The sequence below is a fragment of the Maylandia zebra genome, linkage group LG15 (genome assembly GCF_041146795.1).
Source record: "Maylandia zebra isolate NMK-2024a linkage group LG15, Mzebra_GT3a, whole genome shotgun sequence".
In the NCBI taxonomy this organism is placed as follows: domain Eukaryota; kingdom Metazoa; phylum Chordata; class Actinopteri; order Cichliformes; family Cichlidae; genus Maylandia; species Maylandia zebra.
The window spans coordinates 39,009,936-39,023,782 of NC_135181.1; the positions used below are offsets into that span (position 1 = coordinate 39,009,936).

The 13,847-nt window shown below is 38.1% G+C and overlaps 1 protein-coding gene across 2 annotated transcripts in view; it reads right to left on the reverse strand.

Annotated features, from left to right (window-relative positions):
* Positions 1–3,058: 3,058 nt before the first annotated feature.
* The window catches only part of atp13a3 (ATPase 13A3), a 48,958-nt gene continuing 38,169 nt past the window's right edge, over positions 3,059–13,847 (reverse strand). Inside the window, exons 23-34 of one of the 2 annotated variants that reach the window (XM_014413735.4) lie at positions 13,681–13,809; positions 13,513–13,592; positions 13,235–13,277; positions 13,034–13,143; positions 12,354–12,450; positions 12,195–12,267; positions 11,925–12,102; positions 11,063–11,241; positions 10,844–10,932; positions 10,527–10,607; positions 9,698–9,790; positions 3,059–8,693 (exon numbers count right to left, since the gene is read on the reverse strand). In XM_014413735.4, the coding sequence (XP_014269221.1) occupies positions 8,496–8,693; positions 9,698–9,790; positions 10,527–10,607; positions 10,844–10,932; positions 11,063–11,241; positions 11,925–12,102; positions 12,195–12,267; positions 12,354–12,450; positions 13,034–13,143; positions 13,235–13,277; positions 13,513–13,592; positions 13,681–13,809 (1,350 nt within the window). In that variant the 3' untranslated portion in view covers positions 3,059–8,495. The remainder of the gene's footprint in view (positions 8,694–9,697; positions 9,791–10,526; positions 10,608–10,843; positions 10,933–11,062; positions 11,242–11,924; positions 12,103–12,194; positions 12,268–12,353; positions 12,451–13,033; positions 13,144–13,234; positions 13,278–13,512; positions 13,593–13,680; positions 13,810–13,847) is intronic. The other variant, XM_014413737.4, reaches the window with a different exon arrangement.

Consider the following 13,847-nt stretch of genomic DNA (forward strand, 5'->3'; position numbering starts at 1 on the left):
AGAGTGTTAATTACTAAAGCTGAAGGGATATCCCGATTAACATATGCTGCTCTCTCCTTACATCTGGATAAGAAAATTAGTAAAGATATTGACCGTATGCTCTTTAATTTTATATGGAAAAACCGTACGCATTATATTAGAAAAACTGTTGTGATGAATAAATATGAATCAGGTGGGCTTAACGTCTTAGACTTTTCTACTTTAAATAACACTTTCAAAATTAATTGGGCTAAACATTTTCTTAAAAACCCTACCTCTATCTGGAACTTTATACCATATTATATTTTCTCTCGTTTTGGTGGCTTTAATTTTACTTTAAATTGTAATTACAATGTTGAGAAACTCCCTGTAAAGCTTTCATCCTTCCATAAGCAGGTCCTCTTAAGATAAGATAAGATAAGATAACCTTTATTAGTCCCACACGTGGGAAATTTGTTTTGTCACAGCAGGAAGTGGACAGTGCAAAAGTTATGACGCAAAAATTAGAATACAATAAGAATAAATACAGTACACAACTGTACAGAATAGAATAAAATAAAATACTATATACAGTAGAATAAAATAGAATAAAAATATACAATAAGATAAAAATAGAATACGAATGCTATATACAACTGAGTAAAAATACAACGATGCCAGAAAAGATTATTGCACTTAGTGTTATTGCACATGTGTGGATGTGTGTGCTTGATCAGTTAAAGTCTTTGTTGTGGAGTCTGACAGCAGTGGGGAGGAAAGACCTGCGAAATCTCTCCGTCCCACACCGTGGGTGCCGCAGTCTCCCACTGAAGGAGCTGCTCAGTGCTGTCACAGTCTGCTGCATGGGGTGGGAGATGTTGTCCATCAGGGATGACAGCTTAGCCGCCGTTCTCCTGTCACTCACCACCTCCACTGGGTCCAGAGGGCATCCTAGAACAGAGCTGGCCCTTCGGATCACCCTGTTCAGTCTCTTCTTCTTCTTCTTAGCGTGGACCCTCATTTATAAACACAACTTCTCACCTCACAAATACCTTATCTGGAACAACAGAGATATTTTATATAAAAATAAATCACTTTTCCTGGAAACTTGGGTCCAAAATGGGATCCTATTGGTGGCTCAGCTGGTTAATAAAGAGGGACAACTACTTACTTACAACGACTTTATTGCACTATATAATTTTCCAATCAGTGTTCAGGAATTCTCAATGGTGCTTGGTGCCATACCCTCAGGGACTTTAATGTTATATAAAAACACTGACAGCTCAATCTCTACCTCAGTCACTCTCCCTGATCCAGCTGAGTCACCAATAGGAAAAATCTGCTTTTCACAGGAACTTGGTAACAGTAATAAGAAAATACGTCGTTTATTCCAAGAAGATATCGTCTCTCTCCCATATATAATATCTTATTGGAACCGATATGTTCCAGATATCAAGTGGAAGACAGTCTGGATGGTCCCCCATAAATATTTGATTGTAAATAAGGTGAAAGAAGTCTCATTTAAAATTCTACATAAACGTTATCCAGCCAGTCACTACATGGTAAAATTTAAAAGGGAAATTAATACTAATTGTACTTTCTGTGGGGATCATCCAGAAACTGTGAGACATCTTTTTTGGTACTGTTCTTTTACACAGAGATTCTGGAAGAATTTAGCAGCTTTGTTATTGTCCATATTTTAAGGGAGTTTTCTTTACGATGGGAAAATGTTTTATTCTGTTTCTTTAAGTTCCCCAAGAAGTATGATAAATGTTTACTAACAAAACACCATATTTCTGTCATTATTTTAAGGATGTGGAAATGTACATACAATCAATATCAGACTGCACCAACAAAAAGGCTCTCAAAACAATATATGTGAATTTTTGCGTGTATCCTTATAATTGTTACCTTTTTCTTTTACCCTTGGCTTTTTGTGTTAATGTTCTGTTGTTTTGTATACTTCATCTGTTCGTATGTTGTATACTCATTGTTTGTTAAATAAAGTTAAAAAATAATAATAATAATAATAATAATATCTCTTTTCAAATGACACCCTCGTCATCTGTGTCGGGGTTTTTAGGGATAACCATAACAATGTGCACTACATATGTTTAGGAAATAAAGCTGCCATTATTTCTTCTTTTTATACTGTGTTTTTTCGATTTTTAAATGTCTCTATAGTTCAATATAATTCAGTGTTATTTATGTAATGTCAATTGACAACAACAGGTGCCCCGGAGGCTACTAGAGCATGCACCTATAGTATAAGTTTGACCATCCTAGATGACTTCCTTCTTTAGTCATTACATTCACAAGATGCACAGAAAGCGTAACTTTTCAAATACCTCAGGCTTTCGTCTCCATTTCCCTTCCTTAAGGATGGCTTCTTGATAACCAGCCTTTGCCCATTTCAGATGAAGCTTCAATGAACAGTGGCTCACACGGATCTCAGGTTTTTGTTGGATTTTTCCCTATTTTTAAAAAAAATGCATACGGTCTATGTGATGTAGATAGGACAAGTCGAGGAAAAAAGAAGTAACAGGCCTGAAACTCTTTCCAACACTGCACTTTACGCTGAGATATTTTCTGGAGAAATTGCCTGTTAATGCAAAAGTACGGTTTCATGCCTCGCAAATTATTATCTCCGGCATTTTACGTAGATTCAACTAAAAAGAAGGTAGAAAAATGCGATGGGCTGCTTGCACCTTGCCTAAAACGACCATTTTAATTTGGTTCTTTACCAAGTTGTCTGTTACAAGCAGACAGCATTGCTTTACCCTTTGAGTTAAGTGTCTTTTTATGCTTTAATCAGTCATAGCCCATTATAAAGAAAGTCTGGCTCCTTGGAAACATAATATAGGTTATGAGAGGTGACTCAAGACTTTCACACAACACTAACAAAAGTAATATATTTTAAAATGTTTTAATTTTACATGCAAATAACCCATATCCCAGTTTGGGGGTTCAATTCTGTAAATAGGCAAGCTAATGTATTTTCTGCTCAGGTTGATTCTTGTTAAATCTTCTTCCACTTCATTTTCTGTAGCATTTCAACCCTCACATTATCCTATTCACGAAAATTACTATTATCATCAAGGTTGCTTTAAAAAACATTTATTGAAAAGAAAGAAATCAAGATAAATTTGAAATACAATCCTCAGGGAAAAAGAACTTAACATAAATAAGAAATAAATTATAAAGTACAAAATTCTTTAAAAACAATTTACATCTCTGCTAAAAAGTAAATACATATACCCTCTTGCTGAGGTAAGGGACCTGCAAATAATAAGCACAGCAAATAAATTGCCCTGAAAGAAAAAACAAAAACAAAAAACCCAGATTGGCTGTGATAAAGTTATTAAATCAACTGGGTTTTTTCCCCCCATTCAGTTTGGGTTTCAACTTTTATTTCTTAATTCGTAACAAATACATGATCAAATAGACCCAGTTCCCTGAGGAAACGACATCCACGAGTGTTCATTCACTCAGATTTAATTCAGATTAAATTTAGATTTAATCTAAATGCCATTCGGTGGTGTGTTTTAAATACATGGTTTAAATAAGAGGCCAATGCTAACTGAACAGTTGGTGTCCTGTACCTGTTTAAGAGCATAGAGGTTTCAGCATAAGATCCACTGCTTCTATACAGTTGTTACAGTAAAAGGCAAAACCCGAGTACAGGGAAAAGCAATAGTAGTACTCACACTTTGCACATCTATAGGTGGAACTGTTTGTGTTGAAGTGCACAGTGATGATGCAGCTGAGACTGAAACATTTTGCTCCTAAGCAGCTATGTATGTATGACAACAGGCCTCTGATGTTGAACAACAATGCACATTCTGCTAAATTACATTTACACTTTACATGGAAGTGTTTAAAAAACTCTAGACAAAAAAAAAAAAGAAAAAAGTAAAATACATACACATGACGATCAGGACAAAGATTGTCAGATGATGCTCATATTCTGAATGAGCTAAGCAGAGATGCCTAACCTACTGCAGCTGAATTCCCTTTTTGTGACAGAATTTAATTCATAGTTTACACACAAGAGAAACCAAAGAAAAAGTGAAAAACAAAACAGAAACCGATCTTTTTTTTCTTCTTCTTCTTCTTTTTTTTTTTTTTAAAGAGAAATCTTTGAAATTACGATGGTGAACATTTCACTTCATCCAAACTCTAAAGGTTTGGATGAAGTTTATAACACGTTTTTGCCCAAATGATATTAATCCAAGTGCCCTAATCATACTTTGCAAAACTCGATTCAAACTATGAAATAAATGCCCAGGATTTATGCCCCCAAAACAAAGATAATGCAACTCCATAACAAAAGTGAAAGTACAGATTAATCCATAATCCAAAAATAGACAAATGATTGTAACACAGTACCAAAAAAAGTAGAAAAAGACACACCAGCCCTTTGATAATTCAAAAACCATAATTGTTTTTATAACTTTCGACTCTTCTGCACACACTAGAAATGTACATCTCATATATGATCCAACCTCTAACATTATTAACATTATCACCACTAAAAACCGTCTTTTGCTTTGTTGAAACTGACACAGGACAGATGAAACCTCTCTCTTTCACTCAGTCTTTTTTTGGAAAGAAAAAAGTGTGATGAAAAGTCTTTGGAAATATCAATAATTGTAATATTGCATTGGATTAAATTTTGTAGGTTTTTTTGCATTACATTCATTCTTAACCTCACAGGTCACCTAGAAAAAAAAATATATAATTAATATAGAAAAGCGAGAAAGTCGTGTGACGGATGTGACCAGTGTCAGAGCACACATGCCAAATCGCTTTCAGTCAACATGACGACACACTTTAACCATTCTGCTAATAAGCACAAAAATGCCAATGTGAGCCATGCTTTGAATTCGCATGAATACAAATCATCACATCTGCATCCCATCTATAGAGCCCTCTTTACGCACAAAGTAATAATGAACAATGCATCCAAGGAAAGGTTTATGCAACATGGAGCCCAACTTTCACATGAATGCATCTGAATAGACACTGCTGAAATGGCTTTTAGCACTGGAGCAACCTTACATTATTATTACTAATATGACAATTTCCACTGTATAGAAAAACAATCAGTGAACCAGATGAATACTTGAAGAAGAGTCAGACAATAACAGCGCTGTTAGGATGTCTGAGAATTCATTTGCTCCATTTTCCCCTGGAGGAATCAAGTTTCTTTTTAATCGTTTTTCTTTCTGTACGGCGTCACATAATCTCTAATGAGCACTCTGAAGAAACCGAACCACTACAATTCATGAAAGGCAACCTGCTGTGCTTTACACTTACACTGATACAGTTAACCTGATTTGTGCAAGTTGGTTTAAAGTGATACTACAGTCTTCCTATACTGGTTTTTAATCTGCCTGTAAAGAAGTTTGCCCATTTCTCCACGTCCATGGCTATAAATGCACAATGTAAAAAAAATCTTCAAACTCTTTCATATGAGAATGCTCATCTTTCTCATCCATCTGTTTGGTCAGTAATGACTGAAACCCATTTTAAAAGACTGAACTTTCCCCATTAGATTTTATTAGGGAGAGCCTTCAATCATTTACAGCTCCTTCAAAATCTAGTGGGGTGAGTCTGAAAGACATTTCATGGAGTATTACTGTAAATGCCAAATAAAGAGGAGTGAGCATAAATACAGCTCTTGACTCTTTGCAATCAGGCTACGTGTAATATAGAAATTTGGCTGCGTAAACATCCATCTTGTACAGGTTTTGTCATTTCATGATTGCTTTAAAACAGCGAGTGGATCAGTTGCACAGCTGCTATAATGTAGTACAGTATTGTAATCAGTCTTCCATAGGAAGAAATCGCCTTTTAAAACTGAAAATGTAAGCATGTACTTCTGCCTTTTTGGAGCCAATCTAAAAAGGCTTTGAATATGCAGATGCTTAGATTCATATGGTATCATGCATGTGGTTAGCTGTCCACAATAATCAGACAGATTCATGCCGTTTCTGATGTAGATTCTTTCCTTTTTTGTAATACATAAATGTAATGTTAATCTTTCTTAATTCTATAGTTAAGCTTTGTAACTGAAGTGCTATTTCTAGCATTGCAACCATCAACTATCTTCAGAGCGTGGCCATAGAGAGCTGGTTTCATGCATGTTTTTCCATGTTTTCTGCAGACAGGACATGGCTCATACAGTAGATGCAAACAAAATATTTATGATTTAAAGTTCCACTAGCAGCCCATAATTCTATAAAGCTTATTACACACTAGAAAACAATTTGAAAGAGTAGAGAGAAGCACAGTAAGTAGAGGCGACTTTGCTAGATTTTCAGCACTAGAAGGCCAAAGCAGTATAGATCAGCGGTCCCCAACCCGGGCTGCGAGAGTTGAGGCTCAGGTGTGAAATTTATGGTTTTCAGGGGTTTTATCGGTTTTCAGCGTTATTTTGTTATCGTTTTTATCATTAACTCTGTTTTCCTGGGTCTTTTCACGTGTGTTATGAATAAATCTTCTTTTTTTTCAGTACCGGTACTAGTTTAAATTTGTTGTATTTATCCGCGACACCTTAACGGCCGGTCCGTGAAAATATTGTCGGGCATAAACCGGTCCGTGGTGCAAAAAAGGTTGGGGACCGCTGGTATAGATGGATAGGGAGGTGCCAAACGGAGGCATTGCTGTTCCCAGTCAGCGTTAACAGCATATGATCCTGACAATTATTATAAAGATGCAATATTCTATGTAAATTCTATTAGTATGATATATTAACATTAATGCCAGTACTGTTAAGATAGATGAGAATTCAGTCATTTGTTTTAGAGGTAGCATGTTTGGACAAAACAAACAAAAAAACCCATAATGGAAGTACATCAAATATTCACTGTTTTTTGTTTGTTTTTTTAAACATAATCATATCCTTCTGCAGCATCAAGGTTCCCCCCCTATTATTTACCAAGCCATAATGGCCTGACTGAAAGTTGACTGAAACTTGGCATAAATTACACTTAATTTCAATCAATTTGTAAAAAAACACTCTCCCTAACCTTCCTAACCATGGAAATGAGAAGTTCCCGAGAACAGACTGATTTTGAAACAGGTCACATCTAATTATAGCAGGTCAACAAATCATGGAACAAATTTATCTGATGGTAGATTTAAAAAATAATTCTGTATTCTTCAGATGTTTAACATGATCTCCGATAGCCAATTAGATATGAGTGTGTCTTTACTTCAAAGCAGGAATATAAAGGTACTTCCCCTTATGGGTGTGTAACTGCACAAAGCACTAAATGCAGCCAGTATACAATTGCAAACCTCCCCACAGCTGACTGAAATTCTATGTATCTACATTAGCTGCAAAAGAGCACTACACAGTAGCAATTAGAGCTTGCAATATTCACATCAGCTAAGATATGTGCAAATGTCTGTTGAGAAACACATCCTATCCAACGCCGTACTTCTCCATTCTCTGAAACACCTACACATCCCATTCCACTCTTAATCAAAACTCTAGTATTGTGGTCAATATTGTAATCTGCAGACCTTGTTATTTATGACAATCATATAAAAGGAATAACTTAATTAGGATTAAACACCTTAACTGAGATTTCTGACAGAACACGTATGTGAGAGGCTAGCTCTGGAGTGTAGTGGGCCCCGGCCTCTCTTTTCCACCCCCTTGCACACACACAAAGCGAGGTTATGCTGAACCTGTGTTGAACGTTGATTTGAAGGGGCCAATGCACCATTTTGATGGCTTTTCAATGGTTCTTCTAGACTGAGTTGAATGCTGCTTAGTTTCAGTAAAGACACTGTAATAAAGGAGGATTTCAATTTGTGACATTTAAAGGTGAAACATACAAGACTGGTAGCTTAAAACTGCTTAAAAATTTACAAATTATCAGAAGATTGTATGACAGCTACTGAAGTAAGGATGATAACGAGGTAGCGCCAGCCCGTACTGAAGTGTAATATCGCACTGTATCTCAAGGTGAGACACTGAGTCACTGTTGCATAAAGCCTGCGTCAGTCTAACATGAAGGAAGGAAGAGCTCTTCCCAGAGATTGCTTTTTCTTTTATAAGGAGTAAAACAGTGGAGCCCAACCTGCTATGGTCAGTTTAAGCCTTGTGCTGTTTGCTGCACTTATCCTTCTTTGCAAATGAAAAGCAAAGTAAAAGCAGCACTACTTCCAGAGGAGCTGCTGCATGACCCTGCAAAACAACGCTGACCTTTTCGAGAGTAAGGTGTTCAACATATTGCACCTTTAACGATAAATAAAAAGCGACCTGAGAGCGTGTGTGGGGGTGAACCAAAGAGAGCAAGAGTACTGAGCGAAGTTCAATGTAAATTCATTTGGTAGATGTGTGTCATAGATTTTTTTTGCGCAATAATACAGTATCTGAAACTATACAGCATTGGAGCACGAACAGTGAAGGCAAGCAGTTATCCCATGACAGTTCCATTGAAATTTACTGAACACACCTCATATGCATGTTTCCTGTATGAAAGGTAGAAGCTGAATAAGCTAGTACAGGCTGTGGGGTGCTAGGAGTTGATTATGATTTGATAGGCAGAGCCATTTTCTGGGCGTGGCTTGGCTTCAGTGGTAGTGGTGGGCTTCGGAGGCCAGTCAGGGTCCACACTGAGCTCCTGGGCAAGGTGCATGTAGCGAGCTTTGGGTCTCATCTTGCGGGGGCAACACTGGCAGGACAGACACTTGTGTCCATACAGATCATTGGCTCCCTGTGAATACCACAACATGAAAAATAATCAAATAAGTAAAACTGCAGAAAGGTTCCCTGACAGACAAAGTTTGTGTGTGTTTTTTAATGAATACTTGAACAGCCAAATCAAACAAAACTGCTACATGCAAAATATAAATATGCTCATATAGTGTCAAAGTTGTAATATGCATATTTCTTGACACTGATAAACTATAGCAACTGTGCGTGCATGCAGATTAAAACAAAATTCAGCATGATTCTGGTCTACAGACAGCTTAAAGACTGAGCCTTCTCCTTAAAAACAAGCTCATGGATTCAAAGAACAAACAGACAAAGGATCTTTACATTACAAACATAGACAAAAGGGTAACTTAGAAACCACACACTGACAAAGACATTTAAGGTCTCACTATTCAAATACAAACATACTACACTTGATGAGATCCAGTGACAATGTTGAGTGATGCTAAGAAGGGCAGCAAGCAGAGGGCCTGCAGACTACCACAGGGGATGGAGCGGTGGGGGGGAGGGGTGTGTGTCATACTTGCTAGGCAATGGGAAATATGTATTATTATTATTGTTGTTATTATTAATAAGAGTAGATGAATGTTTTGCTCAGCATTCTGCATGTCTATTGCATGGAAGCATATCACTTATTTAAATGACCTACAGTACAGAAAAACATTAAAACTACACACATTAGATATGATGAGATTATGGGTTTACTTCACCGAAGGCCAGCGCTGCTTCAATAGCAACAATCTATGACATCCAGCAATAGTTTCAACATTTGATGTCATGTGGCTCAGCCTGAATAAAACTGAGTTACCACGTTTTTAAGCCCTGACCAGAGTGCCCGTTAGAGGGACAAAGGGAGGAGCGTACAGATCAGAAGACTGAGGTTTTGCACATGCACGTGGTTAGCAGTTACATTAGAAGAAAAAAGTGGGAACAGAGAGAGAGAGAACACCACACAAGAGTAAAAAGAAAGGGCTAGAGAAAAAGGTGTCAGATATTTCCAACCTGTGGTGCCGGGGCGGCAGGAGTGACGCCAAAGTTGCCCTGTTTGTCTCGGCTGAACACAAGCTTCCGTAAGACGATGTCAAGGATGATGGTCTATGGGATGGTGCAGTGGGCAGGGGAAAGAATTACAGAGAGTCTGGTTTGATTTCACAAAGCTCCTGTTATAGAGGTGGGCAACTGATTTTTAGTGGCACACTGCTTTAAAGTACCAAGTATAGCAGTTTTCTTTCCTTCCATGAAACTGAGTGTTAATCATTGCATGTGAGGTTAAAATTAAGCTTATTAGTAAGAAGGCCGTGCATGGTTATTGTCGTCTAAAAAAAATACTGCAAGCTCTTGATGAAACTGAATCTGCTTGCTGTGTTTTTGTCCCTCCAATTCACTTCAAAGATGAAGGGAAACTGCACTGTTAGTTTAGGAAAAGGCTCCATCTACGGGGGCATACTAAGCAGTACGTGAATGCAAGGGCAGCCATCTAAAAGGAGGGCAGAAACAGTGATACTGCTCCAGCGAGTCAGCAGGCAGGCATTAATAATCCAGTGTCGTGAAGGTTTACAGAAATAAATTCTGAAAAGCATCCTTAATTAGACAAACATGTGGAGTAAAATACCCACAAATGCACATATTGTAACAAAATAAAGTCACATTCTTTAAACGGTTAACTATTAAAAACCTCACACTTTGCTTCTTTCCGTTTCTGCTTTACAACACAAAACTGATCTTGCTGTCCAGTTAAACGAGATAAAGATGAGCACACTGCATGAGAAAACAAAATCTGAACATGGGGAAAACATCAGCTGTTACCCAAGTGTGAACGTGTGGATCTTACCTCCACCAAAACAGACACAGCAGCATTGACTAAGATGATGAGGAAAAGTTTTAGCCTCCATTCAAACGGGATGCAAACAATCTACACAGACAGAGAAACACTCGTCAATGAAGCGACAAGAAAAAGTTATAAAGTTAGTCTTACCAAGACAGCCCTGCCTTAAAGCTTTATGCACGCGCAATACTACAGTAAGTCAAAAACAAAGTCAGAATCTCCATTTACATGAATAAATACCAAGAAAAGATGGAGCCTGAGGTGATAAATAAAGCTGTATCCTACATTAAAGAATATAAAGTGTGCATTTAATGTCTTCCCACCTCCATAAACCCATTAATGACGTCTACTCGGTAGAACAAGATGAACAGCAGGAAAACATATAAACTCCCAGCAGACAGCACAAAAGGCCCTGTGAAGAAAACACGCAAATAAAATTGTAGAGTTTACTTTTTAGGGCATATATATATATGTGTACACACACACACACACGTACACACACACACACACACACACACACACGTTAGGGAAAAGTTTCTTACAATTCTTATAGCTCGGCTGCCTGAAAGGTTTGCCTTTGGAGAAAACAATAGCAACAATGAGATACTGGAAGGAAGAGACGTAGAAGAGGCTGGTGTTCTCATAGTTTTGGATGTTGTGCTCGTCCTCTTCTGTCTCATTTTCAAAGTCCATTTCAATGTGTGATGTGAGGTTGCAGACACTGTGTGAAGACAGAGAAGTCATTAAGAACATTTTCACTCTGTGGTCCTTTTATACTGCATCTAGAAAGTAATCACAGCGCTTCACATGTTCAGAATCTTATAGCCTTTTCCAAAATGGATTAAATTCATTTTTCAACACAAAAATTATACACACAAATCCCACAGTTACAAAGTAAAAAACGTTACTTGAAATTCGTGCAAATCTGGTCACCTCCCTGACTAAGGCCCTGGTGGTTCAAAGTTGATACAATCCCATCTCAGAGGTCTACAGATAATTCCTCGGACATCCTGGCTTGCTTTGCGCTTTGACACATGGGATCTTATTAATTGACATGTGTGCCTTTCCAAATCATCCCCAATCAACTGAATTCGCCACAAGTGGCCTTCAATCAAGTTGAAGATCATCTCACATGATCAGTGGAAACAATAAGATCAATTCTGAGTGTCACGGGAAAGGCTGTGAATACTTATGCACAGGTTATATATTTGTTTCGATTTTTAATACATTTGCAAGAATTTCATTGTGGTGGATTAAATTCTATTGTGTGCAGAATTTAATCCATCATGTAACAAAATGTGGAACACGATAACATGACAACGTTTAAAACTTATAATGAAACCAAGTTATTATTTGATTTGGGTATTTGTCTGCTACACATTAGAAGTAATAGTCAGTGCTCACTCGGTAAGTGGCGTCCAAACTTTGTACCAGGGCTGCTGTTTGACCCAAAGGAATGTCCAGATCTGGAAGCCCAAGCAGATGAGGATCTGGGTCAGCACAGAGAACAGCAGAGGCCCTGAGATCAGACCTGATGGAGGACGACGGGACACCAGCTCTTTCCACGCTGGGTTCAGACTCACTGATAAGGGGCAGAGTGAATAGTGAGGATTATTACATTCAGAACAAATAAACACACATATCGCTTATCCTTGATACTTTAGTTGTACTTACTGGTAAAGACAATGAGGAGGATGATAGCAATGTCGATGAAGAGGAACTGGAAATCGCCAAGGTTACTTAAAATCTAAAAACCAAAAACAACACGGTACAGATGACAAAAATCTGAATTCACTGGATTTCTCATCTAACTAAGCAGGCAGTTTTACGTACAGAGTAGAGGAGAGTGACGCTGATGTACTGGATGATGCTGTAGAGGGCCATAAACTTAAACACACAGAAGGAGGTGATAAGAGCAGCACGGCCCTCCCTGCAAAAACAAAGCAAACTGTGTCTTAACAACATAACTGGGGGAAAAAATTGCTCCCGGAACAACAAATTCAACTCCTCAAAACATTTGAATAATAGTGTGACACTGTGTGTAAGAGCCAAAGTCAATGTTTATGTTTTTCCTTTTTTGTTCTGGTGGCACAGGTGTATAGCTTTACCTGCGTCTCAGGTGATGGTATGTGGGTGTGGTCACAGTCTATTTACCTGATGTCGGTGTACGCAGCAGGTGTGTTGGGTGAGTGGTTTGTGGGCAAACTTTTCTGTTGAACGTCATTTTTTGGCACACCAGTTAATCCATGCGCTAGTTGTAAATTGATTGAAAGCGCAAATGTTTGTTTTTGTTTTGTTCTTAAAATAAATGCGCAAAGTACAAGTTCGACTCATTATGGATTATTGGAGGCGCGTCACAGGGACACAACCAACTCAGCCGGCCGTGGCTTTATTTACGGATGAAAGTCGCAACACTGTGTATATTTGCCAGACTGCAAATTCAGCCTATAAGATACTTATTCTTAATACCGTTTTATTCATTTATGGATCAGCATGTAAATAAAAATACAGACCTGATGAGGTTAGGGACACAGGAGATGTTGGGGGTCCTTGAGGTGAAGGGAGATGCTACTGAGGCTTCGAGCTCCGACAGAGAGATCCCACTATGAGCCCTCTTCAAAGCCTGGGTGAGATAAGTTAGCATTATATACATACTGCTGTCAGATTGTGTCCATTACAGAGAGCTGTTGTCCAAATGATGAAGGTGTACATACCCCACAGTCATTCGCGCCATCGCCACACATTCCAACAAAGTAGCTGCGAGCACATGAGAACAAACAGTAAATCTTTACTCAGTGTAATGCTTTTTAAAGTCGTTGCAAGATCAAAGCTACGATGCCACAAACTTTCAGTTTTGACTTAAAAGCTGATTCTGCTGCTCATTAATGACAAACTGTCCAGCAGCACACGATGGGAATGTTAAATAACAGAATGTTGAAATCTCATTTTTGACAAGTTCAAAGCTACATCCCATATTTGACTAAATACTCACTCGACACCCTGCAGCGTCTCAATCAGCTGGGTTTTCTGGTCAGGTGCCATTCTGGCAAACACTGTGCCGCGCAACACGAGCTATAAAGCAGAGCACACAATCAGGAGTCAGAAACAAAGACGTATTTGATGCAACTTCTGTTCCATTTTCGTTTGAGCAGTTTCTTACCTTTTGAAGCATATCTGGGAAATGTTCATCGATTACAGCAAATGATTTTCCGTTCATAGCAAAGTGGTAGAGCTCTTGGCTTTTGGGATCATCTATGTGACAGACATCCTCCAGGCTTATGTTCACTTCCTGTTCCAAAGTATGAGAAATTTTAAGAAATGCATCGA